A 26,147-nucleotide genomic window follows, 5' to 3' on the forward strand; every position below is an offset into this window, starting at 1 on the left:
ATGGCAGCACTTCAAACAATTAAAAAGGCTTCCCTCCCATGTCTTCTTGCATGCTATGGACTGTAAAACAAAAAAAAAAAATTACTAGAAGACACATCCAGGAAGACCTAGGCAGTTCCAAACCATTATGCAAAAGGTTATGGGTGGATTCACATATCTACTATGATAAAGAGATCTGCAAGTTTAAAGTTCTCCATTGGTAAGGGGCTGTGCATTAAAAAAAGGTGGCGTGTCAGAGTATGTTTTTAGGATGAAGTTCGAGTGGTGGCAGCACTGCTTCCCTGAGATGAACCCTGGAATATTAAGAGTTAAAAAAAAAATAATGCATAAGTGTTTTGCATAGAAAAAAAGAAAAAACCCACATCCTTCCTTAATTTGTATATGTTCACGGTCTACCTTCGGACTGGCTTCATCTTGCTGTGCCTACTGATACTCCACTTCCTGTAAAAAAACAAAAACAATGGCAATAAAATTATCAGATTCCAAATACATTTTGAAAACTAATGGTAATTTGTCATCAAATAAACTCCACTAAGAACACTGCAAGCCAATGCTTCTCAGAATCAGGGCAATTTATGTAACATCACACATTAAATGTTCCTAAATCACTGAAAAATTTGGAAGAGGTACATAATAATGCAAAGTCCTTTTAACAGCTTTATGTCTTTAGGTTGAAAAGGATGCACCTACATATTGTCCTGGTTGGTTAACAGTGGACATACATCAGTGCTCTACCTGTACGTGGTTAAACAAATTCAAAAGACACAATAAAACCAATCTATGTATGAATCTCAGTGACCGATTAGTTCATGCAGAACTTCTCCCGGATAGGATATCTGCTCTACAACATTTCTTGGGTACTAAAAGATTGGGGAATTTTCCTTTTAAATTGTGTATCATGTAGCAGTATCCTAAAGGGTGAGAAGTTCAAGCATCCAACTAAGAATAAATGGTATTCATTCTGCTCCTTTTGCACACATGATACATGTTGTCAATATGTTAAAAAAGCCCCTGTGATTTACTATACATTAGGAAAACAACACAGATGGTAGAAACTAGACTCTCAACGCAGATCAACCATCACCACAAAAAACTAAAAAAATTAAAAACGATCTCCTAATTCCTGTCCATTTTCATGAATTTAACCATAAAGCGTCAGATCTTAAAGTTAGGTGTGTGGAACAGATCCTTAAGACCCTTTCGTGGGGACAACAGAGACGCTTCTAAAGAAAAGGTAATCATAGTGGATTTATGAATTAAGTACGTTATCCTCATATAGTTTAAACAAACTTGATTTATTCCCCTTTTTGTGAAATAGAATGTTAGACATGAACTGGTATATCTTAATTACCAATTCTTTGTTTCTCTCCGTTACAGATTTCCATGTATCCAATTCAGTTGACGAAATCTACCACTGCAGCTGGCTATATATCTTAAATGTAAATATGATTATACTTTGATTACATTTAATTGGGGCATAGTGCTGTGTGTGATACCTCTGTATTAAATTAAACCATCCAAATTGATATGAGGTCTTTTTGACACAAAATATTATAGTTTGACATTGTTAGGTTATTGTTTTTAGTGCTTTTATGATTACCTAAAAAACGTCCACTAGTACCACATTTTTATATACATCCATGCACCTTTATATATTTTTGTAACTGGTCTTGATAATTTATATATGGCAAGAACATTACGCTTTTGTATTATTGTAAGGTACAACTGAAAAATCTCTGAATTGATATACTTGTTTTATTTTGGTCAGCGATATAGAATAATGTCAATTATAACTGCATTGTTTTGAATTTTTATTTTAGATTTAGATATCTCTGATCACATGGTTGCTTATTACTTGACACTATTTGCATATAAACCGACCCTTTCACCATGCACTATTAAAGCTTGATAAAAACCCCTGAGTAGGTTGAAACGTTGCCACACGTTTGGAATAGAACCACACTCATTTATCCTATTGCTGAGTGTTTTTTTAATTTGTTTAACCATTTGTGGGGATTTGCTGTAGCCCTGCTGGTGCAATAAGCAGCCTCCGTTGATGGTGCAGCCTGCCCTCTTTGCCTGCTGTACCTGTATGTGGTGGCCTTCTTTTTCTTTTGGGGAAAAGAATCGCCCTCCATCCCCTCTTTTTCTGGCCATGGCATGGCGGTGCCGTGACTCATGCAAGTATTTCTGGAACAAGTAGACAAACAGTAAGTGGCCACAGGTAACACACACACGTACGTAAAATATATATATATACATATATATATATACATATACATATATATACACACACACACACACACACACACTCTTCATTAAAAGATACAAAACATGCCCATGCACTCAATGTTATACATTTTGTTAAAAAAATGGCTTTACTAAACCAATCAGGATGCTAAAGTTGCCCAATTTAAGTCAGCTCAGTCATTGGTTACATGGAACCAGGCACTGCAGCCCCACAACCTTATGAATTGTAATCTAATAACTTCGTGATTGGTCCTTTTGCCTGTGCTCAATAAATCAGTTCACCCTTTGGAAGAGGTACCCTGTATGCATTAGTGGGGGCTGATAAGCGCTATATCTCAACATCTCTTAGCTATTCTAAACTAGCTGTAGTTGTTGATCTGGCTCACAAAGGCAGACATTTCTCCTCCACTGCAGCAATCTGACTTATTCACCCTATATACCCTTTACAATATCTGTAGCAAGAGATCCCATGGATCACGACCCATAGAGTACAGTATTTTTTTCTGTTAAGTGCCCCAATATCCTTAGACATATCTTTACAAGTAAAAATACAATTATACAAATAAAAAGCCTTCACGATCCTAAACCCCTTTGACCCATTAGTATTAATCCATGTCTCTTTGTGCTGAAATACTCACTCTTCTCTCTTTAGGTATCTTGCCCTCAGCCTCAAGTTTTGCTCGTGCCTGGCGTCTCTTCAAGATGCGGTGATACTGTTTGGCATTCACATACAATGGCTCCTCCTCAAGCATTTCAGCCCCAGGTAGTGGAATCCTCTGCAGGGCAGGAACAGATCCAGCACCAGGAACCATCTGCAAAATCAGCCATCAGGCTTGCACTCGGCATAACTAGCTTGTCTAAACATTCATCTCATGGAAGAGGAGATTGGCTGGTGCCAATCAATTTCTCTCTCATTAGCTATTCCCTTCTACTCATCCTCAACAACAATTAACAATCTAACAACAGAGGAGAGGCAAGTTAATTGGAGTACATGTTGTATAGGGAGAGGTATTATCAGTAGAAAGAGGAAAGTGATCATGCCGTTGTACAGAGTACTCGTAAGACCTCACTTGGCGTATTGCACACAGTACTTGAGACGATTTCCACAAGGCTATAGAAACTTTGGAGAGAGTTCAAAGAGAAGGACTACGAAACTTGCTCACAGGAGAGAGAGAAAAAAAAAACAAAAAAACATGCGACACTGGAGATAGAGGTAAGGGGAACATTTAAATACATTAACAGAATGAACAAGGTGGGAGCCTATTTTAACCTCTTGACAACAATTGACAGTCACGCAAAAACAATCAGTTAATGACAATTGACGTGCCAGGACCGCCATGACTTTAAAACGGGTGTAGAAAGCAATCCAAGGTCTCTTTCTTCACCTAAATGGTGTTGCTGCAATGCCTTCGTGCCGAGGCATTCAGCAACATCAAGATCGGCATCAGGGGCAATGTCTGGCCCCTCACCTGGGTGCCAACATCCACCATACACTGTATGGCAGCAGACGCCCATTTTAGAAAAGTTGATCGCCTCCTAAACGATAGCGCACACGCCCCAAATGTGGCCTTTTAGCCCTAAAAGAACCCTACGAACCCATGCATGTGGGGTATCATTGTACTCAGGAGATGTTACTGAACACATTGGGGTGTGTTGACAGTGACATATACCAGGAGCTGTAAATTCATACCTATAGTACACGTGTCGGAAAAATACACACAAATAAATACTACTGCAAACTTTGACAAAGGCTGGTGGTAAAATATGTGCATGAAAAGAGTTAAAATACCAGTATTTGAAATACCCTGGGGTGTCTAGTTTTAAAAAAATATATGGGTTTTATTGTGCACATTCAATTGGACAAGAATCACCAAATGTCACACAAAAAAAAAAAAAAAAAAAAAAAAAGGAAGGAAGGAAGGAACATGCCTGTGACGGAAGCCTCCATCACTGGGGCCACTGGAGAAGCCTGACTGCCAGCCTCCTCCCTATTGACTATGGGCCCTGGGTTTGTAGAGACTTCTGTGGCTACCCCCAGCAGTATCATCTCATCACTGGCTGAGGGGATTATCTCCAGCAGACAGCCAGGATCTGCCACCAGGGAGAGACCACCATTCTTTGATGTTTAATGTTGTATAAATCAGTCTCCCCCCCCCCACACACCTATTGTATTGTTAATCCCGTTACTGCCCCTGTTGTCTCTGAGAGGCAGATTAAGGGGGCGGTTTGTGTCCCAATATCTTGTTTTATGTTAATGTGTGTTTTGCTGGATATATCCAGTCCTGTGTGTCCAAAATAAATCAGTCTTCGTTTGGTTTTACCCTACACTGAGTCTCGGCGAGTGACTGGGGAACCGGGGAAAGTGTGGTGTCCCAGGCTAAGGGAGCACAAGACAGCGGAGGTAGTCGGTCGGACTAGCCAGCTCCGTGACATTGGTGGCAAGCGGTGGGATTGCTTCTTAGTCCGAGGGACACTTACTTTCTACCGGGATTAACCGACAGGACGGCAGACTTCGGTCGCCTTGACGAGGACATGGATGTGGTATCAGAATTCCAGGGGCTGCTGCGGGTCATCCTCTCCTGCTACACCACTGCCCTGCCTACAGAACAATACCAGAACCTGAGGCAAGTGGTTCGACGGTCAGTATGGCAGAGGGCTGTTATATGCCGGGGTCAGTGTCTTCCAAGCTCCGAACAAAAGATTAGAGACCAGCGGGAACTACGGATGTCATTCCTGGGACAGCAACCCCAGGAGCAATGGGTATCCGAATTGGACAAGCTGGTCCAACAGGAGGTAGAGCTGGAAGATCACTATAGGGCTCTGCAGTGGTATACAGAGCAAGCATATTGGGGAACTGCGAAAGAATGTTCTCCAGAGGGCTATGACTTCGGTGGCCCGGGATTATTATGGGATAGTCTTCAGGAGGATCAGGACTTCGGCAGCACAGCGGAGTGGCGGATTGAGGACATCCGGGATTTCAGGGAGTGGGACCTCCCAGATGTGCTAGGACTTAAAGGTGATTTAGACTTTTTAATTACACAGGAGTGGGAACTGGAGAAGGCGTATAAAAAACTGTTTGACCGCGTTCAACAGAATGCCCCGGTGTCCAGGGATTGTGTGGATTTTGTGGATGTGATTGAGTGGTCAGCTGAGGATGTTGACCCAGGCAGGGTGGATGGGACTGCGGGCTCCACCCAAGTCACAGGGATGCTGGGCAGCTAATCCAGATCCAATACTGGAGCTGTGCGACTTTACACCACAACCAGAGACTGGGGATTTATTTGATTTATTGTCTGAGGATGTTAACCCAAGAGGGGTGGATAACACTGCAGTCTCCACACCTGGGTCCTCAGAATGCTGGGCAGTCTGCCCAGATCTCTTAGTCCCAGCTGAAGAGCTGGCAACAGGACAGAGCGCTGCTGGCTTCTGCCCCACACCTGCAATCACTACAGGGATCCAGGGAGATGCGGCAGCCGGCCCTTCTCCCCAGCGGCAGCTCACATGTCCGGGAGCGGAGGAAGCGGCCCTCCCTCCCCAGCGGCAGGCCGACCCACAAGATGCCCTAACCCCAGCTGAAGTGCTGGCAACAGGGCAGAGCATCGCTGGCCTCTGCCCAGCACCTACCAAAGCTGCAGGAATTCAGGGAGATACAGCGGCCGACCTGCCCCCCCAGCAGAAGCAGGGAGGTGGAACAGCCGGTCCATCTCCCCAGCGGCAGAACCTAATTCTGGGACCGGATCAACCTGAACTCCCTCCTCAACGGCAGCAGGAGCACCAGGGAGGGGATGCAGGAGGCATCCCTCCCCAGCGGAACCCGGGAGATGGCGCAGCCGGCCCATCTTCCCAGCAGCAGCAGGAGCAACAATTTTGGGAGGGCATTGATGGGCCAAATAAACTGACTGACTACAGAGTCAACCCGTTTGGGGTCTCATCCTATGTCAGTCCAATTCGGAGGGGGAAGAATTGTGACGGAAGCCTCCATCACTGGGGCCACTGGAGAAGCCTGACTGCCAGCCTCCTCCCTATTGACTATGGGCCCTGGGTTTGTAGAGACTTCTGTGGCTACCCCCAGCAGTATCATCTCATCACTGGCTGAGGGGATTATCTCCAGCAGACAGCCAGGATCTGCCACCAGGGAGAGACCACCATTCTTTGATGTTTAATGTTGTATAAATCAGTCTCCCCCCCCACACACCTATTGTATTGTTAATCCCGTTACTGCCCCTGTTGTCTCTGAGAGGCAGATTAAGGGGGCGGTTGGTGTCCCAATATCTTGTTTTATGTTAATGTGTGTTTTGCTGGATATATCCAGTCCTGTGTGTCCAAAATAAATCAGTCTTCGTTTGGTTTTACCCTAGACTGAGTCTCGGCGAGTGACTGGGGAACCGGGGAAAGTGTGGTGTCCCAGGCTAAGGGAGCACAAGACAGCGGAGGTAGTCGGTCGGACTAGCCAGCTCCGTGACAATGCCCCAAATGGGCATTTGCCCCCCAAAACAGCCAGGCAGACCCATGTATGGGTGGTATCACTAATCGGGAGATGTTGCTCAACACATATTAGGGTGACATATACCAGGACCTGTAAATTCATACCCGATGTAAAGTGTGTGGAAAAAATGTTCCATTAAATGTGGGAAAAAAATGACTACCACACAGTTTGACAAAGAACAGTGGTAGAATTAGTGCATGGAAAGGGTTAAAATATTAGCATTTTAAATACCTTGGGGTGTCTAGTATTCAAAAATATATGGTTTGATGGGGTAAATTGCATTGGCTGGCTCCAAAGATGTTTCAAATAGCACATCGAGGCAGAATTTGGAACAAATAGTTTTGAAATAGCAACTTGTACTTATTGCCCTATAATTTAAAAAAATTAAAATAAAACAAAAATAAAAAAATACATTGGGTATTTTTAAACTCAGGACAAATAGAAGTCTATTTAGCAGGCTTTTTTCATTGGCTTTTATAGAAGAATAAAATATTTTTGTAAAAGTCAGATAAGTACTCAATTTTTTAAAGTATTTTATACTTTTTTTTTTTTTTTTTAATATATATAGTAAATGATATGATACAATGAAAGCCCTTCTTGTCCGGAACAAAAAAAACAATATATAAAACTTCTGTGGGTTCAGTAAGTGGGAAAGTGAGAATTCTTACCTGGAAATTCCTTTTCCTTGTCCATTTCCAAGGTGGCACAGAAGAAGAGAAGGCTCTGCCTACCAGGTAGGGCAGGAAATACTATTAAAAAAGGAGACCTCCCCCTTCCTCCCCAGTGTGGTTAAAAAGAGACTCAGACAAATAATAGACAAGGAAAAGTAAATTTAATGGGCGGGAGTAAAAGTGTGCCACCTTGGAAATGGACAAGGAAAAGGAATTCCCAGGTAAGAATTCTCACTTTCCTTGCCATTCCAGGTGGCACAGGAGAAGAATTAGTGAGATAGGGAGAGAAGGATTCCAGTCTGCAGGACACGACGACCAAATTGAGACTCGTCAGAGAGATGAAGATTCAGCCTGTAGTGCCTTACGAATGTATGAATCGACCTCCGGGTCGCTGCCTTGAAAATGAGAGACAGATTCACCCCGGAGAGTTCAGCCCAGGAAGTCGAGACAGATCTGGTCGAGTGTGCCTTTCAGGCCGGAGGGAGGTACTCTTCCCGCGGAGATGTAACATAAGGTGATTGGCGTCCTTCAGCCAGCAGCTTATGGAAGCCCTGGATACTGCTCTGCCCTTGCGGGTCCCCACAAAAGGACAGGAAGAGAGTGTTGGATTTCTTCCAGGCAGACGTACGCGAGAGATAAGACAGGATACACCTCCGCAGGTCTAGCGAGTGGAGTTCCAGCTCTATGGGATTCTTGGGATCCGGACATAAAGTAGGTAGGACGATCTCCTGATACGAATGGAAAGGTGAGACTGCTTTAGGGAGAAACTCTGGTGGTAAACGGAGGATAATGCAGTCCGGCAGAATCCTGAGAAAAGGTTCCACTCTGGAGAGAGCCTGGAGCTCACTCACCCTCCTAGCGGAAGTGAGGGCTACTAGAAGGACCACCTTGTAGGTGAGTAACTTGAGAGGTATCCTCTAGAGGCTCAAAAGGAGACGTGGTGAGTTGGTGCAACACAAGGTTAAGGTTCCCAAGGTGGAACCGACGGACGGAGCCTAGGGCGAAGTCTGCACATCCCCTTAGAAAATCTGGAGATCCAGGGATGGGAAGCCAGATTGGAGTCCAAGAAGTTGCTGAGAGCTGAGATCTGGACCTTGATAGTAGCAGGTTGTAACCCCTTATCAAAGCCGTCTTGTAAAAAGCGCAGCACCTCACGGATGGATGGAGAGGATACTTCGTGCCCATTTGACCAGGTGATGAACGTTTCCCAAACCTTCTGGTATTTAGCAGCCGTAGTCTTCTTGCGGCTGGAGAGAATCGTTTCCACCACTGATGAAGTTAATCCCTTTGGAGGTCAGGATCTCCCTTTCAGAAGCCATGCTGAGAGGTTGAACCGGGAGGGATCTGGGTGGATCTGGGAGAAATGATCTCTGTGGCGGACTTCAGGGATTCCATCCGGAACCTGTTGTATCTTATACAGGTGTTCACCACCTGTAGGTTGATTATTAGCCTGAATTTCCCGGATGGTTTTGGCACGACAAAGACGCAGAAAAACAATGGCATAGGCAACGGAAACTCCTTCCAAGCCGAGAGGGAAACACTTACTTTAAATGGCAGTAAACAATCCTCAGGCACAGGCAGGCACAATAGTAGAGAAGTAGATACAATACTACAGCGCAGAAACTAAGAGCAAGGAAAGATCTTACCCATTCTGCCGTTTTATACAGAGGCATTTAGGTGCCCAGGACCGGAAACCTCACATCCGGAAATTCCCAGCCAATTGACCTCTCGTGACCCCGGGTCGCTACACCGGAAGTGATGCCGAATTTGAGAGTGAACAAAGGAGTGCCGAGAAACCGGCACAGCCGGTTAGAGATCTCCTCCTGCCGTGCCGCACTCTGAGGATTCCCCGGGACAGAGTGAACCGGAGCCCGAGGATAAACATCCCAGTGAGCCCCCTGGGCTGTGGGCAGAGCCGAACGAGGACTGAGCCTCATGTGCGTGCCGCGATGAACGCGGAGTTACAGCCTCCGAGGCTGCCGCACGAACCCTGGATCCACACGGGACCGCTGCCGGGTATGAGAAAAGGACGCCCCTCCGGGGCTCCGAGAAAACAAAAAAAAAAAAGGAAGGAAAGGCTTCAGCCTAACCGCTACCTGAGTAGGGCAGGAAGGGGGAGGTCTCTTTTTTTTTTTTATAGTATTTCCTGCCCTACCTGGTAGGCGGAGCCGTCTCTTCTCCTGTGCCACCTGGAATGGCAAGGAAAGGAGAAAATTACAACTAAACACAAGCACTGCAGAAAGGGTACCAAAAACAAAAACAAAATCAGCCATTGTCACAAAGTGTTAAAAGAAGAAAAAATACCACAGCAAAGGGACAGTCTTAAATTAGAAAGGCAAAAGGTTTTAAAAGTAATAAAGCATTACTTTATTGAGAGGGTAGTGGATGGAGAAACCCTTTGAACAGAAGTGTTAGTGGTTAATACAGCGATATACAGATATAAGATAAAGCCAGGGACTAATGAAAGTAAGATGGGCCGAATGGCTCTTATCTGGTGACACATTCTGTGTTATAGAAAAAGAAAAAACAAATTGATATACACGGTATACAAATATTTTTTTGCTCATCTGTAAACACTGTTTATAGTTATCGTAGATAACTGTAAAGTGTATATTTGGGGAAAGTGTTTCAGGTAACTAAGGAGCTTGGAATAAATAAATTTGCAGTTATATGCACCCAATCTCAAACTGCAATCCTGGATGTGAATTTCTTTCTAATCTACAAAGATTTACCGTATTTACTCGATTATAAGACGACCCCCCCCCCCAAATTTGAACAATTTAGAAAAAAAAAAAAAAAAAAAGCCTGAATATTTCATATTAAATAAAAACGGATTGCGAAAAAATGCCCTGTTTTTATTTCCTTTTATTTGCCAACCTGCCCCCCCCCCCAGTTATGCACATCTGCCACATGGCTTGCTACTCTGCTCCCTGATATGCCTACCCCCTCAACATACAATGCATCCCTAGACTTGTCCCCCACGCTTGACTTATGACCGAGCATCGGAAGGTCACATCACGCAGATGCTCCGCCATAGAAGCCCCAGGGGAAGTGTCAGGTAGCTAGCCGGGGCTTCTATGGTCGAGCACCGGAAGGTCATGTCACGCAGGCGCTTAGTTATAAAAGTCAGCAGAGGTTGTTTGCGCTCATCGTGCAAATGTCCAACGGCTGCCAGAGAGGAGGATCCAGGTCCCCTGCAGCGCTGCAGGTGATCTGGATCTTAGTCTTATAGGTCAGACCTCTATTTGAATATCAGTCTTTGCTCTGAAAAAAACCTTGTCTTATAATGAAGCAAATACAGTAACTTGCCCAAATTGAAATAAAAAAAACAAAAAACACACGTTTACTCTAAATCCAGAATTTCCTAATAGTGACATAGTAATTTAGGTTGCAAGAAGTTCAACTCTCCTACCTATCTTTTCTGCCTTTGATGCAAAAGGCAATAAAAAAACCCTACAATCAATTTTGCCACCTAAACAGTAAAAATTCATTTTTGACTCCAAAAGGCAAAATGTTATTACTGCAAAAAATACGTCCATCGTTTTCCTGTTTATAATAGAGCATATGCTGGAATTTTTGTAAACTCATTCACTTGTCCATTAAAAATCAAACAATACGTACCATCACCATGCCTCCTGAGTTCATCATGTTACCAGTCACAGGCAGGGTCACCGTAACAGTCCCTTGGCCACTATTTGTTGTGTTTGTATTTGTTCCGGCCTGCACAATCTGAGCTCCGGCCAAGCTGGCTGCAGGTATAGTGATCATTCCTGTAACAGGGACTGTCACTTTAGAAAACAAAACAAAACCAGGAAACAGGGGACAGAGGGATGAGGTAAATAATTAATCCTTGGGGTACACTGAGCACACACCACAAATCATAAGGTGCAGGCAGAGCATGGGAAGCAGTATTTCTCCAAAGCAAAACTAAATAAAACTGGAGAAAAATACAGAGACATAGCAAGAGAGGGTATTGTGCAAAGTGTGCCAAGATAGAGAGAAATATTCATCAGCACTTACCTTGCTGCAGAATGGTACCATCAGCATTTACTGGCTGATACACAATTGTCTGCCCTTCAGCTGTCTGTGCCACCTGCTGGCCCTGGACTGCAATCTGCTGCTGGCTCTAAATAGGCATGATAAGACACTGTATAAAATAAAGATTACTTAACAGCCCTCCATTATCCACGCCACCTCCACAAACTTTATTAAATAGCCTTTTCATGGTGCCTTACCTGACTCTGTCCAGCAGTAACCGCTGTCTGTGGCTGCTGAATGATTATTTGCTGAGGCTGCCCTTGCTGGGATTGCACCTGCACAGCCTGACCTCCTTGGATCTGAATCTGCCCCGGCTGCACTAGTTGAATCTACATTAAAAATGTCTGCAAATTAAACACTTAGGAATATTTACACAATACACTGAATGTAAAATCAGGCTGCAATAAGTACATGATGAAACAAAACAATACCAGTACCCTAAAGGAACCAAAATAAACTTTTGTAGTATATCTTAACCCCTTGGCTGCTAAGCCATTTCCCACCCTGGTGCTAAGCTGGTTTTCGGCATTTTGGTGCATCTCACGTTTAAACGCGTTTATAAGTAAATTTCTTGGGAATAAACTATACAAACCATATATTGTTTTTTTCAGCACACCCAGCAGATTCCAAATATACCATTTTTATATGTGTATGTCTCATCAGGTTTGCAAAATATAGCCAAAAATGGGAAAAAAAAGTGTAATTTTTCACTTCCGACTCAATAAAAACTAGTTTGTAATTTTATTTTTCTAAACTCTAATATCAAAAGCTGTGCTGCTAAATATTTGTAGTAGGTAACCGGTCTAAAATAAACAGAAATTGAGAACAGTAGACTGTTTTTCTAATATTTTATTGCTAAAAGTTAAATTTACTTTACATTTAATGCATGGCTGGCGTCAATTAAACAGCTCTAGCTGCCTGGGATATTAAAATATGCCAACAAAACTATATATTTTTAGAAACTACACCCCCAGCAAATGAGGTCATATTTGTATTTGTATCACAAATCTGACGTGCACAACAAATAAATGAATATCACACTTATAAAAAAAAAAAAAATTAAGTTAAAAGATCCAAGTTCATTTACGTCTTGCGCACTCCAGTCTTGTGCTACGAATACATGCAGCCCCTCATTTGATGAGCCAAGGGGTGTAGTTTCTGAAAACGTATGCTTTATGTACCATAATATAACTTCCCAGCTGTCTAATTGCAGGCATCACCCCTAAATGTTTTAAGACAATTTTTGACAACATTCTCCAATCTGCCATATCTGAAACTAAAGTGGTCTAGACATCTGGGAAGTTAAATTAGGGTACATAAAGTACACATTTCAAGAAACTACACCCCTTGGCGCTTCAAATGAGGGGCTACATGTATTTCTAGGACAAAAGTTGAGTGCACAAATAATGATGGAATATGTCGCTTTGGCTAGAAAATATGTTTTTTCTAACCATAGCAACATGTTCATTTGTGTCTTGCGCACTCCAGGTTTGTACTAGAAACACATGCAGCCCCTCATTTGATGCGCCAAGGGGTTTAGTTTTTGCAACTACGTACTTTTTGTGCCATAATTTAACTTCTTACGTGAGCAGTAATGCCACGTCAAGGCTTCAACCCTAATTACTGACCATTCACACGCCTTTCATATCTCCATTCACTCGCAGAAGCACACACCATACTTTCCATACATTCACTCACAGACGCACACACACCATTCTTTCCCCTTACAATCCCAAAGAAATAATGGTAAAGGGAGAGAAAAAGAAAAAAAAAAAAATATCACTTTTACAGCAAATATAAGTTTTGCAGTAAAAATGCAAGGAACTCCAGGGATGAGATGGTTACTCACGTACCGCACAGGCTAAATGGCTGATTTTAATAATACTTACAGTTCATCAGGATTCAAAAATTGTCTCCCTCTACCATTGGCTAAATTTAACCCCATGATCAAAGGGATTTTTGATCAAAGGGAAATTTAGTATCGGCCATTTTAAAAAAGGGAATGTGACTTTTCATAGCTATATGATCACTGTGGTAACATTGGATACCACAGTGATCATTTAGCTAGAATACAAACTTTTTTTTTTTTTAAAGTTAAACTAGTTTATGTTTAGATAATGTAATTTTTTTTTTTTACTTTTTTTGTACATTTTTATTTTTTTTTACTTAATTTTGTATTTTTTTTTTCACAAGCACTATACCGTCATCGCTTCATTGCGCGTGCCGTCACCGGCCGGATCGGGTGGCCCCGGTGATGCCCTTCAGTGTGAGGGGCAGATCGCCGGGGTAGGTGGTGATGGGGGTCCACAGACCTCCATAAAGGTAGGAGAGTGCTAGCGACAGCATGGTGCAGTCGTTGGCACCTGACTGGGACTGCTAGTGACGGCACCATGCCGTCGTTAGCAGTCAAGGGGTTAAAGTATATCTGCTGTTCAGCCTGTTTTTGCTATTTAAAATAACACTGGTAAAACATTTAAGAGATTTTTAAACTAACCTGTTGTAGTCCTGGGGATCCGGACACTGGCACCTGCATCAAGGTTTGACCCTGACCTCCCATTGCCTGCACCATGATTGGCTGCCCAGTGGAGGTGATTAGCTGTCCACCGCTGACTTGAACCATAAGAGGCTGACCTTGCACCTATCATGAAAAAATATAAGCAGTCACAACAGGATGGTAGCCATATGTGCATTTATGTTCCGTCTTATAGAGACAAAGCCAGTGAACAAAGTACCGTATTTGCTCGATTATAAGACGACCCACCAAAATCTGAATATTAATTTAGAAAAAAAGAAAAAGCCTTAATATAGGAAAAAAAAGTTTTACTAGTAAATGTTAATTCATGTAAACTTTTTTTTTTTTTTTTTTTATAAAAGCTATGATTGAGAAAAAAAAAATTTGTTTTTATTTCCTTTTCCAATCTGCCCCCCAGTTATGCACATCTTCCCCCAGGCTTGCCACTCTGCCCCAGAAATGCCTTACACCCCATGATATGCCTTTTAACCCCCTATGTGCCACTCTATCTCCAGAAATGCCTTATACCCCTATATGCCACTCTGGCATTTAGGGGTAAAAGGCATATCATTGGGCAGAGTGGCATATAGGGAGGTATAAGGCATTTCTGGAGGCAGAGTGGCATTAAGGGGGTTAAAAGGTATATCAGAGCACTCTGCCTACAGAAGTGCCTTATGCCCCCCATTTAACAGCCCCCCCCAACTTACCGGTGATTCTGACTCCCCAGCTGTCAGAAGAGTTACCTGCACCACTGCGGAGAATTCTCTCTTACAGCCGGAGGGTGTATGCGCGATGGACACAGACAACCCCCACTGCTAACGGCATCTCCTTCCAGCTGCAGCGGAAGTTGCCTACGCGAATCGCATAGACTTCTACCCTCTGCCCCGACTACACACCAGTTAGTCAGAAGCACTGGTAAGTTTGGAGGGGGGGGTTACCAGACAGGAGGATCCAGGTCCCCTGCAGCGCTGCGGGGGATCTCAATCTTAGTCTCATAGTCAGACCTATTTGAGGTCTGATTATAATAAGACCCCAATTATAAGACGAGGGGTATTTTTCAGAGCATTTGCTCTGGGAAAAAAAACCTTGTCTTATAATCGAGCAAATACGGTATTTGTGCTGCAGGTTGAGGAAAAAAAAATGAAGTGTGAAACAAATACGAGGGATTCATGCAGAAATCAAGAATAAATTGAACTCAGGATATGTTTCTCATGCTTAAGTTTTAACATTAATCCATGCAGAATGTGAATGCTTGAATAAGCTCTTACAAAACACAATAAAACACTCACAAGCGGGCTATACAGGGATTTATACTATATAGGCTGACAACAGCAACAAGAGACTGCATGGGGTTTAATTGTATGCGATTTGTGCAGCTATCAAAGGTACAACTACCTGGAGGGTCTGAACTTGCTGTCCTGAGGCTGCTCCCACCTGAGCCTCTGTCTGTAATTGGACAGCAGTGACCGCACCCGGCTAAGGGAAAAGGACCAGAAGACCTTTACTGACATATCCTATCACTATTCTCCTTTCCAGAAAGAATATAAGCATTGCCCACAGTTAAGGGGAAGTATTACAAAAAATGAAGGATTAGAAGAAAAAGGGCTTTGCATTTATGTTAATTTATCATAATAGTAAATTATACCACCAGCTAAAACTGGTCACTTATTTGGGAATATCTTCTTACCTGCTGTTGGATCTGTCCTGCCTGAACCACAATCTGCTCTGGCGACCCATTACTGCTTGTCGTGTACTGCTCCATCTTCCTGTAAGTAGATTAGTTGCAGTACACAATTGTCTGGTACCTAGGAAGAGATGACTAGTCAGCAATGCACCATAACACTCACAAAAGGGGGGGGGGGGGAATTCTGACCGCGTGCTGTGGTATCTGGCACCAAGACATTAGCAGATGCTTTAAGTCCTGTAAGTTGCGTGCCTTCATGGATGCATCCTAGTGCCATGTTTTCTCCAGGTAAACAATGCAGACGCACCCAGCCATGTGATGTAAGTGTTTTAACCTCTCTTTTAATACCGGACCAACAAGTGGACTCTGAGGATGAAAAGACTTTTGGAACTGTTCTACAGGGTTACTGCCTTTGCGCTTAACCAAAATTGTAAGTGCATTTCTTTATTGTGTCTCCTATTTCAGAGGTACTATCACCATTGCAGTCTGTTTCACCATTTTTAGATTTTTGTGAAGAATAGAAGAAGTTTTATAAAGAATCATCAGATGGACCTGATATTGGAACCTACACATTTGACAATCACACTATTTTGCTTTTTCCCTTTCCCTTTATGTCATTGCACCCCTACTTTGGAGACATTTTTACTATTACACTCTGAGGAAGAGTGAAATTCGGGAAGCAGCAGACTGTGGGAAGTATTAATATATTTTTATACACGAGTTGGTGGGGATCACACCTTTTTTACATACCTATCAGAACCAGTATTAACCATTTCAGCAATTTGAGCTACTCTAGCTTGTAGGATTTGACTACACGGGCCAGCCTTTGTCCCCACATGCATCAATGACCCTTGGCCGCCCATCGCAGATTCCCTGCTTTTCCTTTGATAGGTACTGACCACTACAGACCAGGAACACCCCACAATAGCTGAACTTTTGAAGATGACCATCAACTTTGTGGAGGCAATGTTCACTTGCTGCCTGATATATTCCACCCACTGACGTGCCATAATAACAAGATTATCAGCGTTATTCACTTTTCAGTGATCATAATGTTATGGCTGATCGGCATACATACATGATATACACTGGCTTTGTATAAAATGGTGAGCGGCACTATTCCTGTAATTTGTATTATGAATGACAGAATCATAAAGAGTACTGCAGTTTAATTCTTTTTTGGACAAGGAGTACACTTTTTTTTCTATGCATGGGGGTTGGTTCTCGCATGATCCCCTGCAGCTTTTAGCATGCCCAGTGCTCGAGCTAGTTGTCTACTGTCAATGAGCTGGGGGAACCAGTAAATCTAATTAATTTCTCCATTCATTTGCCCAGGAAAACAAATGTGAATTAAAAATGTGCCCTCAGCATAATATCTGAAGCATTCCTTTCAGAGTGGGAAAAAACACTACTGCTGTACAACCCCTTAAGAACCAGGCTGGTTTTTTTTTTTGTTTTTTTTTTTACCTTTTCTACCCTTTGGGACCGAGGCTGTTTTAGCACTTTTGCGGTGCTCGAGATGTAATTTGCTCCTCACTCATTTAGGGTACCCACACAAGTAATATATTGTTCCTTTCTGGGACAAGAAGGGCTTTCTTCAGATACCATTTTTTTTTATATCCAACTTCCCATAAAAAAATATATATATATATATATATATATATATATATATATGCTGAAAAATTGAAGAACCCCCCACACACATTTTCTGACTTTTACCCCCAAAAAATCTTTTACTCGTCCAAAAAAGCTAATGAAAAAACCTGCTAAATAGATTCTACTATTTGTCCTGAGTTTAGAAATACCCAATGTTATTATGTTTGCTTTTTTCTGCAAGGTATTGGGCAATACGTACAAGGTGTTTCGCCATTTTAAAACCTTTTCCCCAAAAAAAAAAAAAAAAACCACACAAAAAAAAACCAAACAAAATAAAAACACCACAGGACCCAATCATCAGGAGCAACACTCTACAGCTAACTCCCTAGATTTCTGTTTGTAATCGCTTCTACAACCAATCACATGGCAAGGTTAAAGCCAGATGGGAAAGGCAATGATTGTAAACTGGAGGGAGACAGAGTACTGTGAGAAAACATTGTTCCCTGCTCCATGTTGGTTAACCCCTTAATCACAATAGGGGTTCTTACTCGTAGTATTTTGTGGGACAATGGCTCTTAACATTTTTCAGTGTTGCTGTTGCTTTCTTTAGATACCATTTATTTTATCATATCATCTAACTATATAAAAGATAAAATATGGGTATTTTTGTTTAAAAAGTGAGGAAAAGTAATTTTTTAACAAAAAGCTTATACTCATCTGCAAAAACTAATGAAAACACCTGCTAAATAGATTCTACTATCTGTCCTTTTTGAGTTTAGAAATAAGCAATGTTATGTTTTGTTGCTTTTTTCTGCACGTTATGGGGCAATAAGTACTATTTCAAAACCATTTTTTCCAAATCTGGTAATTCTTCCCCCCATGTGCCAATACGATATCTTTGAAGCTGGCCAATGCAATTTACCCCATCAAATCATATTTTTTAAAACTAAATACACCCCAAAGTATTTGAAATGCTGGTATTTTAACCCTTTCCATGCACTGATTACCACTAGCCTTTGTGAAACTTTAAAGGTAGTACATTTTTTTAGTATTGTTTTCATCAACACACTGTACTTCAGGTATAAATTTATCGCTCCTAGTATATGTCAAACAATACCCCAATATGTGTTCAGTAACATCTCCTGAGTGCAGTGATACACACCATGCATGTGGGGTATTTTTTTTGCCATTTAGACATCTGATCCTACTGCCCCCATGTTGCATATTTGGGACATCAAATCATACAACTTGACACCCTATGGGCATTTATAATGCCAATATTTTTACTCTTTCCATGCTGGAATTTTTGTGAAGATAAAGAATTGTAGGAATTGCTTATTAAAAATATTTTTTTTGGTTACAGTGGAGATTTTTACGTTACCATATTTTTTTTACTAATCACTGATTAGTGAGCTGGTCTCCATTGACCTTACATGGTTGGATGCAGTACCTACATTCAACCTGGATAGACCCTCTGTGAACTCATTTTCTATTGTTAATACCATCCTGTGAATGACTGCACCGTCATTTACAGGACGGCACTTGTGGTTGCTCTTCGGAACAATCACAAGGATATCAGGGTAGGGGGGTTGTGTTGCTGCATGCCTCGATATTGAGGCATGTCAGCAACACAGTTCATGCTTAGGAAGCGATTCTGATCGCTTCCTAAGCTGTTGTAGCTGGGCGCTGCCGTGATCTTTGATGATCGGTGCGGTGGCCATTTTTCTTCCGGGGAGGGCTTTCCTCCCCGGATCCACGGTCAGCCTCACTTGCGAGGCTTCCGTGGATGCCGCAAAGCCGGTGATCGCGGCGATGCAGCTATTTAACGGCAGACCGTCCATGTACGGGCATTGTCGTGAAGGGGTTAAACAAACTCAATATCAAGGCATTCAGCACCACCCAAAACCCACCCCAAGGCTTACTATGATCACTCCGCAGAGCGCCCCCTCTCGCAAGATGTTGACACCCACTAAAAAAAAAATAAAAAAAACAAAAACAGGTTCCCAAGAGGGTTTCTCCTGAGATCCCCTACAGGTTGAACACAGGTACTGCATTCACCCATACAAGTCAATTGAACCTAGCTTGTTTACAATTTTTTTTAGTAACAAACTACAAATAAATTAAAAATGTGGTAACATGTGAGATATATATATATATATATATACTTAGAAGCAAGCCCCAAAAATAGCACCGTATCAGCATGATAATAAATTAAGATACAAGCATTTGAAATATCCATAGGGTGTCTAGTCTCAACTAATAAGTTGAGATTGTGAGTTGGCATCACACAGTTGATGCAGATTTGTTGGCTTCACATCCATGATGCGAATCTCCAGTTCCACCATATCCTATTGTGGTGCTCTATTGGATCTGGTGACTGTGGAGGCCATTGGAGTACAGTGAACTGATCGCCATGGTCACAAAACTAGTTTGAGATGATGTGAACTTTGCGACATGGTGCATTATCCGGCTGGAAGTAGCCATCAGAAGATGGGTACACTGTGGTCATAAAGGGATGGACATGGTCAGCAACAATACAATAAAGCAATGCTCAATTGGTACCAAGGGGCCCAAAGGGTGCCAAGAAAATGTCCCCCACACCATTATATCACCACCAGCCTGAACCGTTGCTACAATGCAGGATGGATCCATGCTTTCATGTTTACGCCAAAGTCTGAACCTGCTATACGACTGGAATCAAGACTCATCAGACCAGGCAACGTTCTTCCAGTCTCCTATTGTCCAATTTTGGCAAGCCTGTGCAAATTATAGCCTCAGTTTTCTGTTCTTAACTGACAGGAGTTGCACCCGGTGTGTTCTGATGCTGTAGCCTATCTGCTTCAAGGTTTGATGTGTTGTGCGTTCAGAGATTGTATTCTGCATACCTTGGTTGTAAAGAGTGGTTATTTGAGTTACTGTTGCCTGTAAACCCTAGAGATGGTTGTGTGGGAAAATCCCAGTAGATCAGCAGTTTCTGAAATACCAACAGCCATGCCACGTTCAGCCACTTAAATCCCCCCCATTCTAATCCACAATTTGAACTTCAGCAAGTTGTCTTGACCACGTCTACATGCCTAAATGCATTGAGTTGCTGATTAGCTATTTGTGTTAACAAGGTTTACCTAATAAAGTGGCCAGTGAGTGAATTATATATATGTTTGACATTTCAAGAGTTGTAAATTTATATATCTGAAGTACAATGTGTGAAAAAAAATACTACCAAAACATGACAAAGGCTGGTACACCGTTGAAACAATACATATGGTTTGATACTGGAAAATTGAATTGACCAGCATCAAACATGTCACAAAAAAGGATATGGGACACAGTGACCAGTTTTGTTTGTTTGTTTTTTTTAAACTAGTTTTAAAATACATATGTTATTTGTACTTCTTGCCCTATAACATGCAAAAATGCTATTGGGTATTTTTCAATATTAGCAGGTTTTTACAGGGACATACTAAACAGCATATTGGGATGATGGGATGATTGGCTGCAATGCTCAACACTATCAATAGGTGTCAGTACACATTTTACACTCATGGTAAATCAAAGTATGTTCTTTTAGGTAGTTCTTGACACTAAATTGCAATTAATACATTGCAAAAAGAAGCTGCAAATGTTTAACTATTTACTTGCTGAAATATATACAGTTTTATAACGGAATCATGGTAAATTCTATAGGAATAATAGAAAAATGTTATGTAATCAAAATATTGATTTAATATGGTACATGTATATTTTACCTGTTTTGATTGGCACAATATGGGAATATATATTTTAAGCATGGGGCTTATGAGTGGAATATTATAGTTACACATGCTAAGTAACACATTTGACCCATTTCTGATAAGAATATGGCTATAAATATTTTTTTACATGGGGATTATGGGTGGTATATCATGGTTACACATGCTAAGGAACATATTTGATCTGTTTCTTATAAGAAGATGGGTATAATCATTTTTTTACATGGGGATTATGGGTGGAATATCATGGTTACAGATGCCAAAGAACACGTTTGGGATTATGGGTGGCATATTATAGTTACACATGCTTGACCCATATTTAACCAGGTCTTTTTTGACCTGTTTCTGATAAGTATATGGGTATACTCATTTTTTTTTACATGGGGATTATGAGTGGAATATTTATAGTTGTACACGCTAAAGAACACATTTGACCTGTTTCTGATAAGAATATGGGCATTTTATTATTTTTACATGGGGATTATGGGTGGAATATTATAGCTTCACATGCTAAGTAACATATTTGATCTGTTTCTGATAAGAATATGGCTATAAATATTTTTTTACATGGGGATAATGGGTGGAATATTATAGTTACGCATACTAAGGAACACATTTGACCTGTTTCTGATAAGAATATGGGCATTTTATTATTTTTACATGGGGATAATGGGTGGAATATTATAGTTACGCATACTAAGGAACATATTTGACCTGTTTCTGATAAGAATATGGCTATATTTTTTACATGGGGATTATGGGTGGAATATCATGGTTACAAATGCCAAAGAACACGTTTGACCTGTTTCTGATAAAAATATGGGATTTTTTATTATTTTTACATGGGGATTATGGCTGGCATATTATAGTTACACATGCTAAGGAACACATTTGACTTGTTTCTGATAAGAATATGGCTATAAATAATTTTTATATATGGGGATTATGGGTGGAATATTATGGTTACACATGTTTAGTACCTTATCCGACAAGTTTCTGTTAAGAATATGGCTATAATTATTTTTCTACATGGGGATTTTGGGTGCAACATCAAGGTTACACATGCCATGGAGCATAATTGACCTCTCTCTGATAAGAATATGGGTAAAATCATTTTTCTACATGGGGATTATGGGTGGAATATTATGGTTACACATGCCTAGTAATGCATTTCACTTGTTTCTGATAAGAAAATGGGTATGATTAAATTTTTTCATAGATATTATGGATACTATGATATGATTGCATGTGCCATGTAACATATTTGATCATTTTCTTAACAGAAATAGGTTATAAATGTTTTTCTACATGGGGATTATGGGTGAAATGTCATGGTTACACACCCCTAGTAACATATTCAACCCATTTCTGATAAGAATGTTGGTATATTATTTCTACATAGGGATTATGGGAGGAATAGCATGGTCAAAGGGACACATTTGACCTGTTTCTGATAGGAATATAGTTATAGACATGGGGATTATGGGTGGAATATCATGGTTACACGTGCCCAGTAACATATTTGATGTGTTTCTTATAAGTAAATTGGTATATTTATTTTCATATAAAGGGATTATGGGAGGAATACTATGCTTACACATTCATAGTAACATATTTGACCAGTTTCTTAGAGTATGGTTATAAATATTTTTATTAGGGCTGCAACTAACGATTATTTTAATAGATTAGTTGGCCGATTATTTTTACGATTAATCGGATAAAAAATGAAATTATTTTTCAATTTAAAATAATGTAATAAAAAACGTACAATTTACACTTTCATCTCTTTATTGCAATGGCCTCTCTCTCTCTATTCACCTTCTTATTTTACTGACATAATAAAAGCTACAAGAACCCAAACACTGTTTCTCAAACTAGGTTTTAATGCAAAGTTAGTAAATATTAATTCATATGTTAACTATTTTTCATATTTAATAAAAACTATGAGAAGAAAGCCTTGTTTAAATTTTTTTTTATTTACCAAACTGCCCGTGGTTATGCACATCTGACCACCAGCTTGCCACTCTGCCCCCATATATGCCTTATACCTCTTATATGCCAGATTCCACTGTGCCCCGATATGCAACTGAGCCCCGATATACCTAATATCGATATGCCTTATACCCCCTATATGCCCTGAAATTCATAATACCCCCATACACCACTTTGCCTCCTCCCCCTCCCATACTCCACTCTGCCTCCTCCCCCCTCCCATACTGCACTCTGCCTCCTCCCCCCTCCCATACTGCACTCTGCCTCCTCCCCCCTCCCATACTCCACTCTGCCTCCTCCCATACCCCACTCTGCCTCCTCCCCCCTCCCATACTCCACTCTGCCCCCTCCCATACTCCACTCTGCCCCCTTCCCCCTCCCATACTCCACTCTGCCTCCTCCCCCCTCCCATACTCCACTCTGCCTCCTGTCAGCAACGGAGGTTCACAAGACACCAGGGAGCCGGGTAGAGAGGCAGAGTGGCGTATGGGAGGGGGAGGAGCCAGAGTGGTGTGTGGGAGGGTGGCTCCCATACACCCCTCTGACTCCTCCCCCCTCCCATACACCGCTCTGCCTCTCAACCCAGCTCCGTTACTGACAGGCACTTTCACTGCAGCTTCATAGAAGCCTCAGCGTAAGCGAAGGTGAGTAACGGAGGCTGTCTCCGGATGATTCTGTCAGCCGGTGGGGGTCTGCACAATGCGCACAGACAGCCTCCGTTACTGCCCTTCACTTACGCTGAGGCTGCAGTGAAAGTGCCTGTCAGTAACGAGTCGGGAGAGAGGCAGAGTGATGTATGGGAGGGGGGAGGAGTCAGAGGGGTGTATGGGAGGGGGGAGAGAGACGAAGGAGAGGAGTTTTTCAGGGCATTTGCTCTGAAAAAAACCTCTTTTTATAATTGATAAAAATCGATTCGATTAATCGATAATGAAAATCGTTGACAACGATTTTCATTATCGATTATTATCGATTTTATCGATTAGTTGTTTCAGCCCTAATTATTATATATGGGTTGAACATCAAAATATTTTGTTTGTGTACAGTGCATAAAAAAAAATAGCGCAACATTTTACCTAATGTATTTTCCTTTTTGTTTGCCATATTTGGCATAAACCATGAAAATCATATTTTCTTTTTATCTCTGTGCAAACACCATAAAAAGAATAACTTACTGAGGATACCAGAGTTGGATGAGCAAAAACACATGGTTGAGGTGCTCTGATGGGAAGTATAGTAGGGTGAATAAATGGGGAAAAAACTCAGGCTGTTACTGAGACCAACAACAGTAATTGCAGAAGGAGATACAGGACTCTGTAGTAACCAGCTGGGAGCAGATACTAGACTCAGTAGTAAGCAGTTGGATGCAGACACTGGACTCCGTAGAGTAGATGTGCGTGGTATTAAGGCGCAAGAGGCAGGGTAGCTGTGCAAGGTACTCAGCCGTACGGGGCAGGGTACAAATGAAAACGCTTGAAGAAATAAATAAGAAGTGTTGGCCATATAACAATACATCATGGACAATAATTCCATCTTAATTAGGCAAGTAATGAAACTGGTGGAAATGGCGCACTATGCCACACCTTGGACACTATATATTTACCGGCATAAGAAAAGGATTAAACAATCCTCTTTAGAAGTGATGGTTTAATGGCCAATTACATTAAAAAATATATCAAAACATCATAGTGCAACATCTCAAGAAAAGAAAACAGTCTGCGATAAGGGTTATAGAAAATGCCCACTCGCTTTTTCATGAGTTAGCAGAGGACCATCAGCTTTCTGTATACCCCATGAAGTAATACTCAACTCCAACAAAAAAGTATAAGGAGTCCTTACATATAAAAACTCCTTAAAAAAAGGACAGATGTGTTATTTGGCATGTGCAACCATACTATTTCACCATAATCCCCATGTAAAATAATAATTATAGCCATATTTCCATCAGAAAAAGATCCAGTGTGTTCCTTGCCATGATATTGCACCCATAATCCCCACGTTGAAAAATATCCATATTCTTATCAGAAAAAGGCCAGATATGAGTTAGCATGTGTATCCATGGTATCCCACGCATAATCCCCTTATATGAAAATAAATATACCAATTTACTTATAAGAAACACATCAAATATGTTACTGGGCACGTGTAACCATGATATTCCACCCATAATCCCCATGTCTATAACTATATTCCTATCAGAAACAGGTCAAATGTGTCCCTTTGACCATGCTATTCCTCCCATAATCCCTATGTAGAAAAAATATACCAACATTCTTATCAGAAATGGGTCGAATATGTTACTAGGGGTGTGTAACCATGACATTTCACCCATAATCCCCATGTAGAAAAACATTTATAACCTATTTCTGTTAAGAAAATTATCAAATATGTTACATGGCACATGCAATCATATCATAGTATCCATATCTATGAAAAAATTTAATCATACCCATTTTCTTATCAGAAACAAGTGAAATACATTACTAGGCATGTGTAACCATAATATTCCACCCATAATCCCCATGTAGAAAAATGATTTTACCCATATTCTTATCAGAGAGAGGTCAATTATGCTCCATGGCATGTGTAACCTTGATGTTGCACCCAAAATCCCCATGTAGAAAAATAATTATAGCCATATTCTTAACAGAAACTTGTCGGATAAGGTACTAAACATGTGTAACCATAATATTCCACCCATAATCCCCATGTAAAAATAATAAAATGCCCATATTCTTATCAGAAACAGGTCAAATGTGTTCTTTGGCATTTGTAGCCATGATATTCCACCCATAATCCCCATGTAAAAAATATTTATAGCCATATTCTTATCCGAAACAGGTCAAATGTGTTCCTTAGCATGTGTAACTATAATATTCCACTCATAATCCCCAAGTGAAAATAATATTCCCATATTTTTATCAGAAGCAGGTCAAATGTGTTCCTTAACATGTGTAACTATAATATTCCACTCATAATCCCCATGTAAAAAAAATATTATACCCATATTCTTATCAGAAATGGGTCAAATGTGTTTCTTAGCATGTGTAACTATCATATTCCACCCATAATCCCCATGTTTAAAATCTATATTCCCATGAGTGTAAAATGTGTACTGACACCTATTGATAGTGTTGAGCATTGCAGCCAATCATCCCATCATCCCAATATC

The 26,147-nt window shown here is 41.1% G+C and overlaps 1 protein-coding gene across 1 annotated transcript; it reads right to left on the reverse strand.

The window, feature by feature from the left end:
• Positions 1-423: 423 nt before the first annotated feature.
• On the reverse strand, positions 424-15,719 carry LOC149280829 (nuclear transcription factor Y subunit alpha-like). The gene is made up of 9 exons (XM_089500055.1): positions 15,645-15,719; positions 15,353-15,433; positions 13,940-14,083; positions 11,643-11,774; positions 11,428-11,533; positions 11,029-11,195; positions 2,889-3,062; positions 2,089-2,190; positions 424-441 (listed from the first exon to the last, which is right to left on the reverse strand). Exons 1-9 carry the CDS (start codon positions 15,717-15,719, stop codon positions 424-426), a joined length of 999 nt encoding a protein of 332 aa, XP_089356181.1.
• Positions 15,720-26,147: the final 10,428 nt, after the last annotated feature.

Source organism: Sceloporus occidentalis, unplaced genomic scaffold, assembly GCF_023333645.1.
Source record: "Sceloporus occidentalis isolate IW3139 unplaced genomic scaffold, rSceOcc1.0.p SCAF_146, whole genome shotgun sequence".
NCBI classification, from domain to species: domain Eukaryota; kingdom Metazoa; phylum Chordata; class Lepidosauria; order Squamata; family Phrynosomatidae; genus Sceloporus; species Sceloporus occidentalis.